The 22,869-nt window shown below is 42.8% G+C and overlaps 1 protein-coding gene across 7 annotated transcripts in view; it reads right to left on the bottom strand.

Moving 5' to 3' along the window:
* Positions 1-20,881, bottom strand: part of PKHD1 (PKHD1 ciliary IPT domain containing fibrocystin/polyductin) — a 272,244-nt gene extending 251,363 nt beyond the window's left edge. For 3 of the 7 annotated variants that reach the window (XR_010388155.1, XR_010388156.1, XR_010388154.1), the window contains exons 1-11: positions 19,860-20,061; positions 17,015-17,147; positions 15,814-15,891; positions 14,242-14,386; positions 13,150-13,249; positions 8,906-8,963; positions 7,013-7,091; positions 4,670-4,744; positions 3,308-3,372; positions 1,769-1,808; positions 1,126-1,196 (exon numbers count right to left, since the gene is read on the bottom strand). Coding sequence is in view for 4 of the 7 variants with exons in the window: in XM_064508296.1 (XP_064364366.1) it covers positions 1,126-1,196; positions 1,769-1,808; positions 3,308-3,372; positions 4,670-4,744; positions 7,013-7,091; positions 8,906-8,963; positions 13,150-13,249; positions 14,242-14,386; positions 15,814-15,891; positions 17,015-17,063 (760 nt within the window). In the remaining 3 variants the exon portion in view is untranslated. Of the gene's footprint in view, positions 1-1,125; positions 1,197-1,768; positions 1,809-3,307; positions 3,373-4,669; positions 4,745-7,012; positions 7,092-8,905; positions 8,964-13,149; positions 13,250-14,241; positions 14,387-15,813; positions 15,892-17,014; positions 17,148-19,859; positions 20,062-20,747 lie in introns of those variants that run through there. The other 4 variants (XM_064508296.1, XM_026093838.2, XM_026093839.2 and 1 more) reach the window with 4 other exon arrangements.
* Between the last annotated feature and the right edge of the window lie 1,988 nt (positions 20,882-22,869).

Genomic DNA, 22,869 nt, shown 5'->3' with positions numbered 1-22,869 from the left:
ACATCCACATTGCGACCACTGGAATCTTTCAGGATTTGCTTTTTATTAGTGCCATCCCCTTCCACACCAGAAACCTACTTTTCTCCTTGATGACAAGTTATTTGCTTTGTACTCAGATGTCCTAGTCTGAGCACCTAATTGCACTGGTATCGTCTTGAAAAAGGCCTAATGAAAAAGCTGAGAGAAACTTTTCCAGATCTACATTTTTTTTCCCCCTAATTCATCCAGTTTCAAGACTTTACTTTGACAGTATTGTCTACTGGGTAGAGTAGTACAGTCTACCAGGTAGAGTTGGCAGATCTTGTTCCTACTGAGCCTCTGCCAGTAGCCTACTAGACAACTCCAGGCAGGGTCATTTCATTTTACTGTGACTCAGTTTCCTGACATGTAAATAAGGCGCTAATGATACTGCCCTCTTTTACAAAGTGCTTTGAATGTATAGGTGAAACAAGCCATATGCTATATACAATATTTGAAATGCATTCATGCATTGACTGTGTTCTAAAAAAATTCTTTTGTTATCTCTTGAAACGAGCTCCTCAGATACTGCGCAAATATGGCTCAGATACGATATGGCACTGGTGAGTTCATTACATTAATGTCAGCCCCTCAACAGGTCAAACTTTAACGGAAAAAACATGATGGGGCCTTTCTGGTGACCTATGCAGGTGAACCATGTGGTCTTTTTCAGCTTTATGCAAACACTGGAGGTCAAACACTACCCAGTGCTCTACAGTCCATGATCCTCTACTTCTGTAACGACCATCAGGCACAGGTCCTTTCCAAATCTCTGACACGTTTTTCACGATCATTATATTGAGTGGGTGCTCAGGATTTCATTGTCTGTTATCTACATAGCTGGAAATGTCACATCATGGTTATAAATATTAACACGCCTTAATCTGTATTCTTTTCAAACCAATGGTTCAGTAAAGGTGTCATTCACCAGCCCTTCATCTGAACTCAGCTCTTAAGAGTGGCTAAACATCATCTCCATCATCTCCTCCTAAAACAAGGGCACAACATGATTATGTCCTTTGGAAGAGTAACAGCAAGTGCTTTTTCCTCAACCACTCTGGAATTGCAATGGGATAACACAACCCGTGAGATGAATCAGTGCCATACCTGAATGTGTCTGATGCAAGAAAAGCTCCTGTTTGGCACTGATGAGCCAAGAATCTTTGTGTACTGCTGATCTGCAAGACAAAGAAAATGCTCGAGAGATCAATGGCAATTTAAGTTGGAAGTAGGCCTTCTTTGGAGAGAACTGGATACTTGCTTTCCAGAAGAACAGTGGAACATTTTTATGAAGACCAGCAACAACTTTCACCTACACATTGGGGAGCTGATTCAAGACACAGCATTTCATGGCTGAAATGCATTATTAGAAGTACTTTCCCAATACAAAATATGTCTTTGACATTGTCAAAACCCATCCTTACTTTTTCTTTTTCTTTTTAATCTTCCCTATTTGGAAGACAGGATAAAAGTGAGGTGGAAGGATTTTATTCAGCTGCACTTAACAGATGACTTCTGCTTTGGGCACTGAAGCTAAGTATTAAATCTCCAAAGTGGAGGTGCTTTGGAGGAGGAATGTCCTCACTTTTCATTCCTAATATGATGATCATCTTTTCAAGTTAGCAAAACCTCATTTCTAAGGAACAAAACAGTTTTTAGTAAAACTTCATGCACTTATCTCAGACTCAAAAATGCAGCTGTGTTCCCACATGAAAACACAGAAAACCAGAGAAAAGGTTCTCTTACTCACCTTCCTTTGTTAAACACTGAGAAGCTAACATTGTGGGACCCTGGAGGAAAAAACAGACATGTACTTTACAGCAGGAATGTGAAGGGCTCCATGACGAGTTATTCTACCACATCTTCTCCAGGTGTCCTAGGCCCGATTCTCCTCTTCCTTACATTTTCTTTATATCAGTATAATTGTGCTGATTTCAGAGTTACTCTTGATTTACAGGAAGAGAAAGTATGTCAATATGCACTATAAGAGACAGTCCAGAAAAATCTCAGAAGTAAAAAAAAGCAAAACAAAACAATAACCCCAGCAAACACTTTACAATAGTCATGGCTCTACATCAACTGGAGACTTGCATCACTTACGGCAGAATTCCTTTCAACTTAATTTTAGAAGTGGGGTTCAGGTCACAGGTTAAGACAGATTCAGATTAAGACCAATTCAGAGGTCTACATGCAAGGGTCTATATATGAGCTCCCAGCATAGCCAGTGAAAACTTAGGGCTTGATTGCTTTACTCATGCATAGGTTTCAGATGTCATTTGAGTTGCTCTATGTCAGCAAAGACATCTGTAGATGGTTGGCAGATGTGGCACAGGACCTACAGGAGATCATGCCACTCTGATGGGGTACCAAGAGGCCAGGTGGGACATTGTACATCATCTCAAACTCACGTGTGTGCAGGCAACTAAACTGCATAACAGCATAAGGAGCTCAGAGCCTTAGATCATAGGTAGACATTACACTGTGAACACCTAAAATTATGTATCTGAGTCTGACTCTCGGGGTAGGATTTGGTTGCATACGTGCTTTGTTTTATCTTAGACCCTGTGGGAGTCTAGATTCTTGTGGGAATAGGACCTTGTGGGTCCTATCTGACCTCACCTGCCATGCCACAAGACCTCCGTCATGTCTGGAAGCCAATAGAGGTCCAAGACACCTCAAAATGTAAGGCTATTGAATTGAGCAGGCAGTGTTTGCATGAAAGCTAGGTATTCATTTCGGATTTACATATTTAATTAACTCAAGTCGTCTTTCCCAAGCAGGAAGTTTGCTGTGCAGATAAAGCCTCAGAAACAAATCAGAAGCTTCTCAGAGCGGTGGGAAGTGAGGAAAATGAAGCAGCAAAGAAAGTGATCCAAACTGCTACCAGTGGGGCCGTGAGTGTGTTAACCCAGGAGGAAAGGGAAGGTCCATCACATACAAGAAAAAGCAAAGAAAAAAACGTAAACTGAGCAAAGACAAAAAAGAAGCCAAATCACTTGGTTGTTGTTGGCCATGTCCACACCATTTCTGTCACTGCTTCACTTGGGTACTGCACTTCATTTTCTCCAAAGGCTATACAGATAGCCAGAGGATGCAAATCACTTACCACGGTCTTGAGCTTAACCACTGCAATAAATCAGACACCTGAAGCAGGTGTTTAGCCCTGACTCAGCCCTGAGTCACATTGCTAACTCGGGAGGCAGGGCAAGAACTTGTGGCAGACTCCTCACCTCTGCACAGGGAGTTGCAGGAATTACAGAAACTGGAGCTTTTCCCTCTTTTCACTGACCTATGTGGCTGCCTTCCACCCGGCACTGCAGGGTCCCCAGTCCGTCTTCCACCCGAATAGGATAGCTGCAGAGAGAAAGGGCATTGTTCTTTTTGCTCCCAAAGGGTCAGAAAAAACACAGGGAGAATCAGACCGAACAAAGATGCTGACTTATACATCTGAGCTAGTCACCCTTGGCTTCCTTTAGGAAAAAAAGGTGAGAACAGGTTGTTTTGCTCCCGTCTCATTTATGTCCCTACTGACTGTCAGAGCTGACTAGCTTAGGAGGATCCCTCCCAGCAACACCCAGCTCTCCAGTTTGGCCCCGTTATCTCTGTTTCTAGAAGTTGATCCTGCTCTGAAATGAGACAAGACTGAGCACTTGGTGAGCGTGAATGGGAGGGGGAAAGTGGGGAAAAGAGAAGACCTGGGATTTACACAAAGGGATGGGCAGATCACATATGGCTACCAGTTTAGAGATGGCCTAAAACTGAGTTTGCTCCCTTTTCACCTGCTGCAAAACTTGAGAAGGGCAGATCAGATCTTCTGTGCCTCTGGGAGGAAATGAGCCTCACAGGATGGAGGGAACTGATCTCTTAGCAGGGGGATAAAGTGGTTGCTCACAAGCTGGAAAAGAGCCATAAATGGGGAAACTGATTTGCTTTGGGGAAGAGAGAGGGGGGAAAAAAAAAAGAAAAAAAAAAAAGAAAAGAAAATCAATGATGCCACAGATAGGTCTGTAAAATTTTAAACAACTTACAAAGAGTGGCCAGACTTTTCATTTCTACGCTATTTAATAGTTTGAGAGCCAGATGCAGAGCCGTACTGAATTTCTGTTTTCCACAGCTGAGGACTTAGCTTCAAAATATGGCCTGGGCACTAGGAGTTAAGAGCAGACCTGCTCCAGCAAAAACACACCACACAGACAGGGTTTTTCCCATTCTGCCCCATTAAAGGTGCAGCAAGTAGCTCACGCAGCATCAGTCCTCTGACGGCAGGGATCTACCCCCGCACAGCAACAGGGGTTAAACGCTCAGGGTCTTGGGTGAACTGTGATTACTGAGCAGGAAGCAAGGGATGTGGGTTCTGAGTGAACTAAGAGTTGAACAAAAGCCTGGATGCAGCCATACCACACGGCTTCTGGGCCAGAGAACAGCCTCTGGCCCTGCTTCATTACAGCTAGGGCCACAGACCCTCTGTGCAGACATGGAGAGCCAGCAGCCCTCGCTCATCCCAGCTACAGACCTTGTAAATCAGCTCCTCACAGTCCTTCTCCACATTAGGACAAAGCAGGAAAGCTTTGCCAAAAGCCAAGAAAACTTTTTGCACAAGCTGAGCCGAGCCTTTGCACCAATACAAACCAAAGGTTGGTCAAAAACTAACATGCTTCCTGCTTGCTTGTCAGCAAAAGAGCAGACACTGGTCCATCCATCTCCTTCTGCCACCAGGATAGCTGGGCTAGGCGGAAAAAAACAGGAAAGACATGACTAAGACAAGACACAGAGCTTCCCAGTTGAAATAATGATCTTGTTTAAGTGAGCAGCCAGGACCAGGAATTTATCCTCACTTGTATCCAGCACGTACTGACCTTCTGGAAAACTGAACAAGTCTTAGTCTCTTGTATCTTAGAGTATATGAATACTGCAGAGTGTATGAATACCGTACACACACTGTGGGAAATGCATCTCTGTAAAGCCTGTGGCAGAGCTGTCTTGGAGGTGCCCTGGCTACTTCTGAAAAACCCAGCATCTCCTCCCTGTAGTGGAGGTTTGGTGGCTTTGGTCCCAGAATGTCTTTACCCATGCTTTCCTTCCAGAAGCACCAGGTGGCATAAGCACAGTATCATGCTGGTACAGCTGTACTGCTTCATAACACAGCTTAGTCACTTCTCTATTTCGTTGAGGGGAGACACTGACAAACAACTTCTGCTGGAAATCACCCTACTCCTAAGGGCAAGCTGGAGTATTCCCACCTTAAAGAACCATTACGGAAAGAGAGACAGCTTCCACTGGAGAAAAGGAATCAGGTGGGAGCAATAAATTCACAGTAATTAGCATAAACAGCAAAGGTTGGTAATGATTCTTTGAGAATTAACAGGCAATTAAGGAAAACATGTAATTAAAAACCTACTATAATGCAAACACTTTGCTATGACCTGGGCTTCAGAGTGCAGTTGTATAAGGTTTTATTAACAGTTTGCTAGTATTCAGATACCTTTCTCCTAACAAAAACCAGAAAAATTTTGCAGTGTTGTGAAACAATTGACTTAGCATCACTGGACCATTGTTTCCCACACAAAGCCTGAAAAAAAAAAAAAAAAAGAGTACAGAACGCCTTTGTAAGTACAAAAATCCACCCCTCTTTTGCCCTGAATCTTACCCAACATGACTGAGTGACAGATGGCTTTGGTGAAGTCCAAGTTCCCCCTAGCACATCCTAGTACATATTTACTAACACACAAACAAATATGAGGCAAGCGTTCCTGTGAAGCTATGATATGGGCTCATCTGGTATGCTAAGATTTTGAGGCCATTTCCTCTTTGGCTATTAGTGAGGTTATGCTGTAAATGAGTAATGTAGCAATGGAGCGTACAGGCACATCCAACCTGAAGTCAGACAGCCCAGCCTTTCTTCCCAGTGATCGAAGATCTCACAGTTCCACCAGAGGCAGGTGAAGCCAATTAATATTGAACAAAGGACACATTAATGAGTATCCAGAGAGCAAAAATGTAGGGCTGATAAACAGGTGCAGTCAGCATGCCAGGAATCTGCAACACGCTTATTTTCACTAGCAGAGAATTTAGTTACTTAGCAAGGGAACTTTCCACTCAGTCTGAGAAATAGTTAGAAAACATGCAGTGGTCAGACATCTGCAGGTGTAGACATCAGTAATTAGGATTTCTAGGTAACTAGTGGGGATATACACCTTCCCTGGGTCCTGAACTGGTCCTTAAAATGCCAGAGTGACTACAGATTAATAGTTTCTTTAAAGTATCCATCTGGGCTTAGTTCTCCACTATCATGGTCACAAGAGCGAGGAAAACAGAACCCAGCAAGGGTATGAGAATATTTCCACATGTATGGGGATATATATGTTGGATCTCAGGTCAACATTCACACTCATTTTGGACTCACTGTGCTTAAAGTCCTGTTGTCTTGGAATCGCATAAAATTTGAAAGTTTACCTGCTTTTCTGTGTTGTGCACAACCACTGAAGCAGCAGGAAATAAAAAAATCAAACCTTTCTTGAGAGTAGGTGACCAGAGAAGGTTTAAAGCAGTGGAGAATTAAGCTTTTTGTCTCAAAATGCTTCTGCTTTGCCTTTTGGCTCACCATAAGAGTGTCTGCTTCAAACTAAAGTATTTCTAAAAATGCAAATGGAAGGGAAAATTTATTTAACTTTTAGATTCTGACATTATTTTAATTAGTTAAATTTTAATTTGCTAGCCAAAATAAAATCTACAACAACCAGATGCAATTACAGTACAATTCACACTGAGCTGTGATTGACTGCACTGCCAATAAACAAACCAACTAGCTTAATGGACCAGTTGCAATTAGATTAACAAAGTTTGCTGGAGCCCAACTCACGAGCTGCAATAAACCACAAAAGAAGGAAATGGCAATTCTGGGCCAACTGGTTGCAATTTATTGCTGTCAAGGAGGCTGATGGAAGAAATGCCAATTTACAGGGACTGGGTCAGGTAGCAGCTTATACATAATTACCCATCAATATAATCAACATTGAAGTCCAGGGTTTCATATCTTCCAGTAATTGTCTTCCCATAGAGCTCTATTAAATTTCCTGTTTGAAAGGAAATGGAAATTAAAAGGAGTCTTTTAAAAGCAGAATGGGTTTTTTGCAGATTTTGTGAACTAAAGAAGAAAAATTCTTGGTGTCTGCAAAGTTTGCAGAGGGGTGGCCCAGCTGGCTGCATTGATGTCTGCTCTCCATTTCTATCAAAGCTCAAGGTGACTTGGCACTCAATTCACTTGTCCAAAAACAACTCTTCTTTGTTTCACACAAAAAATGTCTATTCTTGATTTTTCAGCAGACATCTAGCATTAGTACAGAGAACGTACTCGCTCGACATGTTTTTTAGTTAACAAAATATCTCCTAATTGAACTCCACTGCAGAACCTCATGAGGCAATGAAACAGTATTACCCATGTGCACTAAATGTTGGTGTGCTGCGTTTGTACGATAGAGGGTCAGGGCCCAGAAAAGGACTTCAGCCTAAGTTCATTTTTACAGTTACATATAGCAGATGCTTCACTTTTAGAACAAGCACTCCAACATACTAGTGCATGTGCTTAAAGTCCTTTTCAAGGACTCCAGTGAAGCAGGGCCTAAAACAGGAAAAGTAGTCATACAGAGGAATAAGTAGACTACAATCCAATAAAGAAATACTTAGAATAAATAGCTTAAAACAAAACCCCAAAAATCAGAAACTAGAGTTCTTACTTAGGGTATTTACATTGTATAAAAATACATCTCTCTCCTCTTGTGTGTTGGGTTTCTGAGTTCATTATAGATAGTGGTGGTCTAATGTATATGGTCAAAAAAAAAAAAAATCAGTGATTCAAAACACCCTAATGTTAATACCCACATTTGGCCAGATGAATCCCTCCCAAGGCTCCCTTGACTGTACTGATTGCCAGTTTTATTCATTTGGCTACACATAGGTGTCTTACATCTTCTGAGGTACCCTGAGGTATCCCATTTATCCTCCAAATGCATATCTGGAAGGGAGCAAGTCTTCCTGGTCCTGTATCATATCTACCTGCCCTATGCAGCTTCTTTATACTCTAGGACATCTCAAATAGTACTAGATGCTTAGAGTCTTTTTGTGCACTGACTGTATTGAGAGGTCAGACACCTAACATGGAGAAACATCCCTATAGATACCGTAACGCAAGGCATGTGAATCTGGAGCTGAAATCCACTCCTAGTTTCCATTTATTTTCAAGTTGGCTTAGGTGATTACATCACTTAGATGCTTCTAAATCTCAGAAAGTACCTCTCTGAACTCCCAAGGGACCAAAATATTTTGATTGATCATGACTTTGGAAATAAACTTTTCAAGCAAGATTTTCTAGGACAACCTGGAAATACTAATAGAATAACAGTAGAGAAAGAAACAATGTGTTTTCCAAACAGCTGTTAATTGTTCAGATCAGTACCAGTGATTGTCTTCTCAGGTAACTTTGAAGTCTGGTCTAAAACCTCATTAACCACAAGTGTGTATGGCTTTATAATATCAGCACCTAATAGTTAATCCTTGTTAAAAATACTATGAAAGAAATAGGACAGATCACTTAAGAACGATCGATTAAATGTACTCCCATACTGAACAACATCTCTCTGCTTGGACAGAGTTGGGCTATGGAGACCAAGCGCCCCAGTGATCATTATGCATTACCCATTTTGCTTGTACCCAGTGCAGAAAACTTTTCCCCTGTGAAAATCCCTTTTCTTGTTCAGCATGAACTTGGACATTAAGCTCTGGAGGTGCCCATATTAATCCCCAGCAAGACAACTCCCTCATAAGGAGAAAGATGGTATGGAACATCAAATAATAATCAAAGTGGGCTCCATCTTAAAGAAAAATCCCATACCTGGGACGCCAGATGGTGGGCTAATTTGGTAAACCACAGGTGTCTGCGCAGCAGAGAACTGCAAGGAGAAATTTGTAGTTAAACGGCAGTCGTTTTCACAGCAGCCTGACAAGATCTGATTACCCATTGCTCACAACACAGTTGGCAACCACATTTCAGAGATTCGCACTTTAGGATTTGATCTTTGAACAGGAGTCCTGCTTTGAAAAGGGAGCAAGTCCAGATGTACCCTTCTTACCCAGGAGATTTGTTCCCCCTTTGCATTCAGACTCTGACCTGCTGCTATTTTTGCATTCTCTTTGTCTGTGCCCAGGTTTTTCACCTCAGCTTGAGACAACCCCAGATGTTTATTATTTATGAAAGATGATTTTATAAAAATTCTAAGCCATGCTTTGCTTAAAGTCAAGGCCTCCATTTTGCCTGGCATGGTAGCCTCAATCCCTTCACTCCTTGCTCTGATAAGATGCTCTTAAAAACTATTTCTGCATCTCAGAAGAGATAGCCAAGCTAGCCTTCAACAAGCTTGTTGGGTACCTAAAAGCACCACAGCCAAGAAAATGCTTACACTGGCCCAATTTGAGCTCCATCTTAATGCAGTATAATATATCAGAAGTGTCTTCAGGAAAGCACTACCTTCCCCTCTCTGAAGAAATCACAGAAAAATACTAGAAATCTTCTGGGGTACTATTTCTGATTTGAACAGAGTCCAAGAAGGAGCAGAGATATTCTGCTTGGAGGAAGGTTTCTCATGAGATGAGAAGCACTCAGGGATCCTTTCCAAATGTAGGAGGGACATCCTCAGACTCCCAAAGTAGCTGAAAGACACTGACACCTGACCTGGCAGATGCTTTTTATGCTTTTTCAATGGTCAGAGCAACCCTGTTCCTTTTTTTAATTTACACTAAAATCTCTTTGAGACTTTTTTAGCCAAATTAACTCTAGCAACTGTTTGTCTAGGCTGACAGCAATCCTATTCAAATGGTGTCATGTGAAGGAACATTACTCAGTCAAGGACAAGAAGCACACATGGTCCTCAACATGCTGATAACTCACATGTAGTCAATATTTTCTGCAAATGGGCCTGTCCACAATCCACAGAAAGGAAGCTCAACAGGACCAAATACATGGAGGGCTTCAGCAGCAGAAAACTGTCTTATACTCAAGGCCAGGATCTGGATACCAGAACTGGAGGAAAGGAAGAGGTGGTGGAAAGTCTTTCAAGTTACTTAAAAATAATAATAATAATAATAAATCTTTGGACACGGAGTGAGCTGTCTCCAGAGCACAAGGTATCGTCCAGTGCTGAAGACAGGGGTGCTGGGTTAGTTAAATGTCATCTGACAGCAAGTAATACCTGCTGTGATATAGTCTGACTTCGGTAGGAACATACCTGGACAGCCAATGAAACACAGCAGGATGTCTTGCCAAGGCCATAAGGAGGGATATGGAAAGGGAATGTGGGCTCTTGGGCTAAGGCTGTATTAGTAAATAAACATGGACTCTGTTGTTTGGCCCAGAAAACTGCAAGGTTTATATTCATGTAGGGAAACTCTCTCCACCTACACCAAAAAAGAAGGTGGCCTCATCCACACTGTCTGTGGGAAGCAGTCTGGCCATTACCCAGGCAGCACCTGGAGGAGAGGCAGAGAGAACCACCCCAATGCTGAATCCCTAGCACAGCTCCAGGCACTGCTGGGGTCTGCATCCTGACCTGCTTTGCTAACTTATACAGACACAGCCTTGGGATTCACAGGAAGACCTTGTAAAAAAAACACTTCAGTGCTTTGTTTCAGTTATCTGTTCTGGAATTCAAGAGTAACATTGTCACCTTTCCGCTGTAGCATTCTTCACTCTGGAAATGAAAAGTTCCATATAAAAACTGAGGGTCAGATCTATCACGGTGACTATTATATGTCTTGGGCTTTAGTTGATCTACAAAGGCACCTAGCTTGTTCAGATTTTTTTAAATCTATTTATCTATCTGCTTTCTCAGGAGCTACAAACATCTTCATAGATCTGGTCTGCAGTACTGCTAACTGGCTAAATCCTGATTTAAATTAAGGTAACAACTGCTCAGTTTCATTAGCCGTACAGAACAAGGTAGATTTCCGTGTATGTTTATTCTGACCCCATCCTCCCAGGTTTCTCAGAGCCTTCTTCACCTATCTCCATCCTCTGCACCTTTTTGAGCCCTCTCCTATCCTCACTTCCACTTGCAGATGCTGCTGTCAGGCCTATAAATAGCTTAAACTAGTTGCATGTCCAGAATCCAATCAAGAACTCCACTGCATGTTCTCTCCAAGCTTTCCTTGAACACAACTCCCTTTCAGAGTCCGGTCTTCTTCCCTCTTGGTCGTGGTTACATGAAAAATGAATGAATAACCACACTAACTCCAGTGCTGGTCACTGCAGAGAAGTAAAGGCATCATCCCACCATACCCTGGGCTGGAGCTGATGCAGAGAAAGAAATCAAAAACAGCATGGAAATCCAGGGCCACTAGCTGACACTAAAGTCTGAGCTGTTCAGACTTGCTGCTGCCTGCAGCAGGCTTTTTCAATCTACTGCAGAGGGAAAATTAATTTTTAATACGCATAGCTCCCAGGTCCCAGCCCCAAAAAAGAGACACATTGTGTTTTATTTAGCTTGGAATGTGTCTCATTAACAGCATCCCCTGGTGATTTTTCATCAGCTCTCTAAGCTAGCTGAACCACCCAATGACTCGTCAGCTTTAATGTGCCATTTACTGAGACACTGGGCTTTCTTGCTTGATACTCAAAGTTAGCACAGAGGTGGGACGTGACTTCCAAACACACCAGGCCTCATCCTCAAGCAAACATCCATGGTTAAGGATTGCACTCTGCAAGAGTTCCTAACACCATCATCATTAACTGCTCTACCACCGCCACACCCCACAACCTCCAAAGACAATGTATTTTGACATTGAGAGCCAAGGGCACTAAATACTTTGCTGGAGGAAGGTGGCCTGGAGAGATGCCCTTCTCTGAAACCAGTTGTGCCCATGGGAGGTATTCCTGCCCTTCGCTACCTGACAGGGCTGACTGGCCACATGCTAACACCCTACAGCTTGGAGAGTAACCCCAGAAGAAGTAATCATGTGAGCCCCTCAATTCAGTTCAGCTAGAATTGTCTGGGTTAGGTTAAAACCATGTCTGTTTTTCGCGCTTGCATAGCTGCCTTCATGTAAAGTGGACTGGGATCATTGACAAGAACTGTGATAGTCAGGTACTTGAACAGGGGCCCTAGGAGTCTGTAAAATCTTCATCCCTGGAGATTTTCAAGACTCAGATGAATAAGTCCCTGAGCAACCTGGTCCGATCTCATAGCTGGCCCTGCTTTCAGCAGGGATTTGGACTGCAGACCTCCTAAGGTCCTGTCCAACCTGATTGAGTCTGCCATTCTGTGACTGTGTGAACTGCTCTGCAGCAGTGTGAACAATCACAGCCAGAAAAGGGGCAGGCAAAGAGCCCTATAGGCACACTGAGATAGTATCTCCAGCCAGGAGAGCTGCGTGCAACATGTACCTCTCCACAGTCCTTGTGAAACCACTGAAGCATAGTATCACGCTCTGTTTCTGACTTCATCTCCAAATGGAGACACAGTGAAAGGCTCTGATATTTCTGAAAGGAACAAAGTCAAAGGGTCTTGGACCGAGAACAAGAACACCTAAGGTTTGCCACAACATTTCAGACTGATGTGATTTTTAGTTGTCTAGACTTATGCCTCAAGGTTCATTAGCTGCTTTCAACCTTTGCTTGATGAGCCCATGGCTTTCCGTATACAATGCTGGCATGATCATGTACACCTTTCCAAACACATTCAGTTGAAAGTTGGATGTTCTGGCAGATAAGGCCATGAGATTCATGGAAAGCATGGCTGATTGCTTAGACAGCTCTTTTGGACAATGCTAAAAGATTCACAGTAGGGTCTTCCTACAGCATGGCTTAAGAAGTGCAAAAACAGATTAACTGGGACCCAGATTTTTGCTTCAGAAAGACTTCCTAGATCGCCTAGTCTATTCAGTGCCAGACTAATCACTGAGTGCCTTGATGCATCTCATTTTAAAGCACATAAGTGGCATCTTAACTTCTTGTCCTGACATGCAATCTGACATACAGTATGAAAGATGCTACTTCAGCATGTCTCCTGTGATATCAAGTCTAGTCTGACTCCCTTCAATACCTTGAATTCCTTATCATCAATTCTACTCTTGCTTGGTAGTTACCTTGAAAGTATAGCTGTCTTTCTCCACCCCAGTCAGATTGTTAATCACCTGTCCTTCACCGATCACCTCCACATAGTACAAACCTTCCTGAGGTGAAGACCTGGATGGAAAAAAAACATACATTATTTTTATACAGATAACATACATTATTTTTATACAGAATGAGGTTTATTTTTAAGTAAATGTCAGATCCTTCATGAGATCTGCATGCTTGCCAGGTCCACTGAGGCTTTGACAGAGAAAAGAAAGTTTACACTATGATATATAGGCCCAAACAGTCTACTCAAAAGCTAGAATTAAAAAAAAATGTGGACACAGAGCAAGAAATTCCAGATAAGTACAGAAGGTAATAGGGCTATATCAGAACTCTAACTATCCAAATTGTATATAAATGCAAAACACATACATGCTCATTAGTGTTCATTAATACTAATAACTAATTGTTATTCATTAGTATTAAAATAACCCAGGGCTGCCTAGATTTACAGGGCAGCTTGATCCTGGTTTGTAAATTAATGATGCATCCTTAATATACATAGTTTCTCATCACAACATTCAACAGAAGAAATAACTCCCAGCTAAATCTTGGAAACAAGAGATGGAACAGCCCCATTAGGGTCCCTCTTATAGCCTCCTGAGAGGCACTTAATCTTCTAGACAAAAGAAAAAGATCTTTGAAATTATGACAGACTGGATTGCTCAGCCGATACTCAGAACCATTTTTGTTTCTAGCTCTACCACTGCTTTTTTATGGTCTTGGACAGGCCAAGGACACCAAAAGGTGGTGAAATCCCTAGATTTTCTTGGGAATTATGCATCTAAATAAGAACTAGATGTCTACAAGCCTTTGAGTATTTGAGTCTTAGCTTCTCCAAGCCTCAGTCTGTCAGACATGCATGCTAGTGATCCTAGTGCCTCCTTAAGTTGAAGGAAGTATAAATGCAGCACAGCTTAAGAGGTGTTCAGATACAGTGATAATAGCAGCCATAGGAATCCCTTATGATCCCAAACCATCTGTATGGACACAAAGAAAGTGAGGATCCTGCTAGACAAATGGCAGACGTCTATTCACACAATAGTCAAGGATCATACCTTGTTCTGCATCTTATGGTGGATAAATCAAAATATACAGGAGAGACATCACAGGGTAACCTCGGCAGGCCTGGATTCACTAGGGACACCTCCAGCTGGGACCCACTGGCTGAGGAGGCATGCTCTAGCTGGTGAGATGTTGAACCTAAGTAATCAAAAATGAACCAGAAGAGATCAGTGAGGACATGATCACTCACATTCAGTCATACATGATATAAAAATTGAGTGTGAAATTAACTGTCTCTTTAGCAGCAGTGCTTAGCACCCCTAGTCAGGGTTTTTTAAATCAGGTGTGACCAATTTCATATTAAGCCCAAATTCATCTTCCCATGCAGCTGCCTGGCTTTTCTGCCTCTAATGCAATGCCTGATCTCTCCCACACATATTCTACTGCAGAGATTTCAGTTTACTGGGAGTTTGAATCTGCTCAGCCATCTACACTGGAGCAACCATCATGCCCATATATATTTAGAGCACCTGCCAAACCAGTTGTTTCACAGCCCCTTCCCATAGCTACACTGACAGGACTTCAGGTTGGCCTGGGCTGCAAGGTGGGTCTGCTTAGTCCATTTCTTTAGAGCAAGCTATCCAGGAGATCAAAGCCTTTTCAACTTCAGAAAGCTAAATTTTGTCTGAACATAAACTAGCATCCTTACATTTTGTAACTTAGTCATATAATTTTGAAATAAAGAAGGCTTTTAAGCAAGTCTCCCGTTGCACACTTTATAGACAGTTCCCAGCTTACTGATTCCTTTTAAAGACATAAGTGGTTTCTCAATTTGCAGTCAACTATGCAGTTCCTCATGCTCCTAGGAAGGTGTTTTCCCTTCTCCCCCAGCCTAGCTGTCTGCTCCCTGTGCCCCCAAAATGTCTCACAGACAGTTTGAAGTGTGAGCTCTCAGATGGGATTCCCTGCCTGCCACACAGTGCTGTGGTGGGCACATCTCACCCTGAAGACATGAGCTTCACCTCCTTCCAGCTCATCCTCTCTAAAGGGACATAACATACGGTTCAGACAAGCAAGACAGATGCCATTCATTGCAGTTACAAACGACCAAATCAGAACCTGAATATCTTAAATGAGCAGCAGAGTACATACACTTGGCCTGGAAACTGAATCTCTTCCCAAGGAGTCAATATTCAGCACTCCTGAAAAAAATTGGCCTTAATTTGGGGCAGTTGGGTTTAACAGTTTTGGCATAGATCAGCAAGGCAGTTTGGCTTTTAGCCAGATCTCATGTTTATCACTAGTGTTTCTAAAGTTCCAGCTTCAGAGGACCTATGAATGGAAAAGACTTTCAGTTTTCTTTTTAAAAAGGGGGGTGGGGGGAAGAGAAGAGATTTTCTAGCCCTGGGGCTACAAAAATAAGGCACAAATCAAACTTCTATCACTTGAAAAAAGATTTAAAACAGGTAACCATCAACAATGGTTTATGAAGTAGTAATTTCAAGCTGATTTTGAGGTGCCATAGCCTGTGTATCTGTTTCTTGGAATTTGTCACTCCACCTCCAAATCTCAGAACACAGCTGATTCTATTATTTTGACACATGCTTTATGGGTTAAAAACTCACCAGGCAGGGTAATAGTAATCCATGTTCCTCCAGCAACACTGCCCTCTCGGGGCTTAATATGCAGTCCTGTAGCTGTCACTGCAGAAATAACCCAACTATGTCAGGCTGAAGTGTAATACAAACATCAAACTCATCTCGTTTAGACAAGGCACATTTTATTGGCCCAACAGCTGTCCTCCTGCGATCCCACTCTCCGCTTGATTTCTCCTTCACAGGCATACAAATTTGTCATATTATTTGCCCTTTTTACATCCGATTGTCTACCCTATGTAAGAGTCCTGCTTCTCAGAGAGGTTTTTTATTTTTTTTTAATCCTTTCTGGATTTGGTGGACTGAACCACAGCCCGAGTGTCTTGTCCTCCTAAAAAATCAAAATGAACACCATAAACCTCGTGCTTATTGCTCCAGCTTTCAAAGAAATGTGCTTGCTCACTTCTGTACACTGTCCCCAAACTTAGGACTGCCAACATACCAGATCCATTTCTGGCTCTGAGACAACCTGTCCAGCTCTTTCTTGCAGAAGTCCTGAGGAAACGGAAACACCAGACTGGAAAGGAACTCCTGCTTTATGAAATTAAGTCACCTGCAACTTGTTAGATAGTCTCTTTCATAAATGCATCAAATTCTTCAGGTGATTTAGGATTTGTTTTAGGCACCCTCATCTTCTGATGAGGATGGAGATGAACCGATGGCTATGAGAGAAACTGCTAGCCAGCATTCAGATTTTTTTTCAGAAGCCCTTATTTACAGTGAGAGCTAGTTTGTTGTTTAGCACTTCAGCTGATTACCAGCTTCTTAACCACATGTCAACGCAATCTGACATAACCATATTGAAATCTAAACCCAAATATTGGACATGCAGCATGAACGCTTGATATCAATGTGTAAAGAATTGTAAGACTCTTGAGCAAATGGAAGTCAACAAGCACGAGAGGAACCCAAACAGAACAGAGACAATTAACAAATCCAGGCACCTACCCTCAAATGCCTGCTAACTGTGGAAACAGAACCGTCAAAAAGCCACTGATAAGGGTTGCAAAAATCCAGCATGCTGCAGTCAATATCCCATAGCATCCAACACCTCTTAGAGACACCTTTGCATGCCTCACACTCGGTTAGGCTTTACCTAACCCAGAGGAGCTGCGTTTTGCAGTTGTCGCATCACCAGCATGATTGGAGACGATACTTCTGCAATACCCACCTGCAAAGAGTATCAGCCCAGCACTCAGAAGTAGTCTCAAAAGGTTCATCTCAGACTTTGGACTGGGATTTCACAAGGGACTGGCTCCAAGATCTCAGCTTAGGCCCGTGGCTTTAATACCTTAGCACCTTCCCTGTAACATTAAAAACAAATCCTGTCTGTATTCTTTCTTTACGTTGCAAGCCTGCGGGGAGAGCAGTGGACTGTTATATCAGACAAAGAGGAATGTGTTGTGGTTCAAAAAGAAATCCCCAATTCCTCTCCTACACTATATAAAAGATTGAAATAGTGCAAACTGCTTCCACAGAAACACGCAGCAGAACATAGTGCCTCCCTAAGCAGATCACTTCCCAGCCCATTTCAGGATGCGTTTTCCCCACAGGAGCCATGTTTTGTGGGACTGAGTCTGATCGGGGGCTATGCACACTTGGATTAGTGAAAGCAGGCACGGGATTCAGAGTTGTCAGCATTAAATTCTCCTAGAGCTGTGCTGCTTTGTGCAAAATTGCTACATCTGTTCCATTAAACTAAGCTGTGCCATGGTCATTCTTCATCTCTGAAGTCAACATTTGAAAATATAGAACAACTTCTACTGCCTTTGCCCTGGGTTTTGTACTAGTATGGAAATAATCATGAATCACTGATTTCAGCTAGATTTTAATGAGCAAAAACCTCAATACACAAAGATAGGCTGGGCCTCTTACCCAGACCATCCCTTGGTTGTTAAAACTTATCTCAGACCAGAGAGTCAGAAAATGGCAAGAAGCTAGGGTAAAATCAAGATCACTGTATGAATCAGTGTACAACTAGTAAACCTCAAAGAGAGGAGCCATGCCCTCAAATTCAGAAGAGCAAAATGACACAAAGGCTTTTTTTCAGGACTTTTACATTACTGCTCCCCTAGTCAGTTAGTAAAGGATAGACCTCAACTTTGTTAGGGGCCAGTTCTGCCTCCAAGATGAAGGTACTAACATCTCCTGTGTTCTTCCATCCTGTGATTCTCCCTCCTTTCACTGATTGAAGCCCTCTTCTTCATTGGCAAGTGCCCACCAGGTCACCTGAGACAGCATGGTGGACAGTTGTTTGGACTATCTGCTCTGCCGTTTTCTACAAATGTTTGCAAGGCTCATCAAAACCAAGCCAACTGAGCCAATTAGCAGGTACATAATGAAACACCTTTAAATAAACAAAAGGAACAACAGGAACAAAGCACCCAGCACTAGTTCTTTGTGGAATACTGCTACAGTGGTTCTGAGGATATGATGATTTGATGGATTACGAAAGGGACTGATGTATGCTGAGAAGTGATCTGCAGTTTGTAGACAAAGTGCTTTTGACACTGTTCAAGGGATGTGGCCAAATTCTGTCCACAAGAGCTGGATAATGCTGGTGTACTGCATGTTCCTTACTCAAGTGATAGGGGGTGGGTAGATGAATTGCTCCTCTGCCAGACACCACAAAAAGGAGTTTTAATTAAGTTAGTCAAAACTTGGAGAAGCTGTACTCCTATCATTTAGGAACATCCAATACTGAGCTGGTCATTGAGATATTTGCCATAGCAATGTATTGATCTCAAGTTTTAAAAAAGAAATGGAGAACAAAAGTAGTTGCTTAGGATAAGCCACTTGGGCAGCAAAACACCTAGTGATAATGGCAGGAGAGAAAAAAATACAGATCAAAGCCATATCTACATTTTTTGCACAACCCAATATAAGTAGATCTGCAGCACAAAACAACTGGTGCTGAAGATCGACATCCACACTGCAAGCATTTCAGGGGTGCTACTCTGCACTAGCTCTAGCCTAGTCCCAAGGACTGAACACCTACTAATGATTGGAGTGTATTTGGTGCATTTCTGGCAATTTAAATTTATTCAGAAGGACTTCAGTTTGTACACCAAGACAGTTCTGTGCTATGAAACAAAGTACCATATGTGGAGACAAAAAGACTCACTTTAAAATGCACTCCTGGATCTAAAGTGAACACTAATGGTAGGTATTGTGCGGTCTCCAAAGCACCTCTCCCTCCCTTAAAATGTGTGGCTTTTTTTGTGCAGATCAAGGGAAACATAAGGCACCCATAGTGGGCAGTTAAGAAGCTAAGTCTGCTGGTGGGACCTCTAGGACAGAGGAACTTTATAGCAAAACAGATTGGTTTTTTTATAAGCTTATAACCACCACCTGAAAAGGTGATATTGCCACTACCACAAACAGTACACTGGTTTTAAAATTATCCAGTTACTGTGCATTATGGTCACAAAATCCCAGAGAAAAAGCTTCCTCAGAGCTTCTGGGTAAGAGCAGTTAATACCCAGTGCTGTACAGTGGCACAGCTGCAGCTTAACACCCTAGGAAAAGCACAACAGGAGCGGGATGCTCTGAGAGCTGAGGCATTGTCTCACCCATGAAGAAGCTGTGGCTGAAGAGAGGGAAATGATCTCTCATTACAGAGTCTATAGCAAAGCACTAGGCGAAGAGCATGCTTTTCATAGTCACACCTGATAAACACACCTGGCCTGCAAAAGTGAGGCACATACTCAATATCAGACTTTCCCTACTCTTTCCCTCCACCCTTTCTGGAAAATCCAAGCAAATGAGTAGTTAGACCAGAATATAAAAGTGATATAAAACACTGGAATAGCAATGTTGCTTCTACTGTTTATTATATTGCAAGTGCTGCTTTAACTGTTCACTCAATAGTCCTTGCAGGCTTTAAGACTGAATTTGTAGGGGTCCCAGTCCACAGCCTTGATGAATGTGGACCTTGCATTTTAAAGCAGGCATATAAAACATAGTTTGGGTTTATTGCTATTACTCTTCTTCAGGCTTTTTTTAGTATTACTTACCTTATCCCATTTTCTTTTCCCTTTCTCAGATGAGCAAAGCATGGAAGTACCGATGCCAGAATAGCTGTTCCATCCCTTTGATACCTGCTTTACTGCAATTTCAGGTCCACGGTTGTGTCAGTTCAGTCCCTGCACAGGTCACCTGCTGCATTGCACTGAAAACCACCAGACTAGTTTCTCAGCAGGCTCAGAGACAGAGCCCAAACCTGTCCATTGGGCAAGCTTAATTATTAACATAAGGTACTTGCTACTGTTAACTATTTTGTTCCAAGTCTTTAATGACCAAAAATGGAGTAACATGGGATTGTTCTCCCCTTAGTATATAACTAGATAGTCCAACAGGACAATTAATCCTTTTTATTCTTCTCCTTCCACCACCACCACCACCCAAGCAAAAATTGATTGAATGGTGGTTTTTGGTATGCTGACATCTGACCTGGGAGGGGCTTTCACAGCAAGTGGAGTTTGAGGTTTCCTTGTATACTCTCAATTTTATCCTTCCATGGCATTACTAGGAGCTTCTGAGCTCAGCAGGAACTCTGATCAAAGCATATGCAGACCACTTGAGCACAGCTTAGGTACCTGGACTCCCATGGGTCCTTACAGAGTCAGTGGAGAGACAGTGAGCAGTGACCATGTATAGCTTTATGATTCACCCCATGGAGAACCATGCCCCTCCCCTGACTGGCAGGAAAACCCAGACCAGCCTTAGTCAGGTGCTGAATAGCTGCATTAACACCAGCACTACTGGCCCTGCATTAATATGGATGCCTTCATGGAAGTTTCCATTGAAACTCACAGGGAGCTCTGCAACACAACAACACAAGTACAGTTTAATGAGTTACCATGCACCAGTCAAGCACCAGAAGTATGTATGCTTGCTCTCACCTCATCCCCAAAGGGAGGTGAAACAGGGTTGCTTGTTCTTCCTCTCTTGTTCTTCCCTGGCCTCAGCTCAGAGACACAGTGGCAGAAAGTCATGGGTGATCAACTTTCAGGGGAGTTTGAGATCTGCCCAACAGTAGAACCAGTTGGGTTTGGTTTATTCTTGGGCCAGGCCCCTGTGTCTCAACTTCATACAGACAATGATTACAGGAACCCAGTGAAATTTAACCCCATTCTGCCCAAGAGTCTACACTCAGTTTACTTATTAGACAAGAGTTTCTCTGCAGGCATGGTCAGAATAAAGAACAATCTTGAGGGAATACTCTAGATATACACATATTTATACATATACTTACATATGTATATTTATATAGTCAGGAAAAAGTCTTCAAAGATAACAGTAATTTGCATCAAAGTCTTCCTTTATCCCTTACCTTCTGCATATGCTTTCTTACCATGAGTAAGAACTCTGCTACCAGAGGTCACAAGACCCAGGGTCTGAAGCAGAAGTGTGTTTTCACAACAAGGCACAGCAGGAACCAGCTGCTCCATGAGGAAGGATGAGCTGGGAGCAAAGGGTGACCCTGATGCAGGCAGTAACCACACAGACAGGGCACAGCCCTGCCAGATTTGAACAGGGTGGGCAGAGCTGGGTGCTGGTAACAAGGTCCATTGACAGCCCCAGACACGGGAAATAGAGCAGATCCAGGGTCCCATCACAACAAAAAGGAGATAGGGCTGGAGATACAGCTACAACACAGGTCCAAGATCCATCCAGGAGACAGGGCTGGAAAGAATAACGCCCATAACATAGCTCAGGCAAAGACTGAAGGCCCTGGGCTGAGTTTAAATGGACCCTTGGGCCCGTGGTTGTGTGGGTGGGGGGAGGCCCCAGGTGGGGCTAGTCAGGGCCATTAGGGCTTATTGGCGCATCCAGGACCAAGACATTTAATCTCTCAGCTTTGCTCTGTCATACTGAGTCCCCTAACCTCTAGATCTCAGTGAGCAAAAAATGAGTTATCACCTTTGTTGTTCTGTATAGCATTTTGTGGCACAACCTTGAGGAAACATTTAATATGGAAGACACTAAAAAGTCTCAGATTTGCAAGTCCAATGGATTTACTTGACTGGGAGGAGAAGAGGAGTTTACTGTCTGCACAAAAGTCACAGAGTAGGTGAGGAACTGTCCTCCATCAGGAACTGTCCTCCTGAATGGGTTGCAACTAGGAAAGCAAGAGGGAAGCTGGTGGGTGACATTGTCCTCAATCACCAGAAACACAGGCTCCTCACCCACACTTCTGGCTAGGAGAGGAATGGGGGATTTGCACAAGGGACTTGTTATACGAAACGTAAAGACTCTCACTACATGCAGATGACCATGTTTAGAGATTACTGGCCACCAGAGAAAAGAGCAGTACAATTCAATAAATAAATATGTGTGTGTATGTTATGCATGTGCACCCACACATTTGTGTGTGCATAAATTCACATATGTGTACGCGTACATGAGTGCAAGCATTTTTTTTCTTACTGAAGGAAAGTTCTGCTTAAAAGTATCCCCACAGGCCATCTGTTTTTGCTCATGTGCGGTCATTCATTTGGAGATTTCAGACTTTATGTGTACCAGTGGAAATAGCCCCCAACAGGGGCGGACACTGTCAGCATTGGGTATCTGAGAAACTTTCCTACAATGGAAGCAGAAAGGAAATGAAGAAAAGCAGATGTGAGCAGTAGCTCTTGGTCACTAGGTGGAAGTATGGAGCCACTGAACACCTGTTTATCACTTGAAACACAACTGAAGGCCAACCAAGCTGTCACTGCTCTGCGGGACGGCTCTGCCTAACACAGGTCCAGGACTGACTGCTGTTATCTCTCTGCATGGAAATGCCACAGTTAAGCAATAAGATTTCAGGAAAAGGAGACACTGGATCTATTCCCCAGCAATTTCACTCACTAATGCATGATTTGGGCTAACCTGCTCCTGTGTGTAAAATGAGGGCAGCAGTGTGCTCCCTATGAAACCTTTGCAGGGCAGGTGCTGTTCAAAAGCAGCAACATGCTCTGGAAACACCAAGTTTCCCCAAGACTTGCAGCACTTCTGGGACGGAAAAGCTTTGCAGCAGCT

The sequence above is a fragment of the Dromaius novaehollandiae genome, chromosome 3 (assembly GCF_036370855.1).
Source record: "Dromaius novaehollandiae isolate bDroNov1 chromosome 3, bDroNov1.hap1, whole genome shotgun sequence".
In the NCBI taxonomy this organism is placed as follows: Eukaryota; Metazoa; Chordata; class Aves; order Casuariiformes; family Dromaiidae; genus Dromaius; species Dromaius novaehollandiae.
This window is presented reverse-complemented; position numbering and strand designations above follow the sequence as displayed.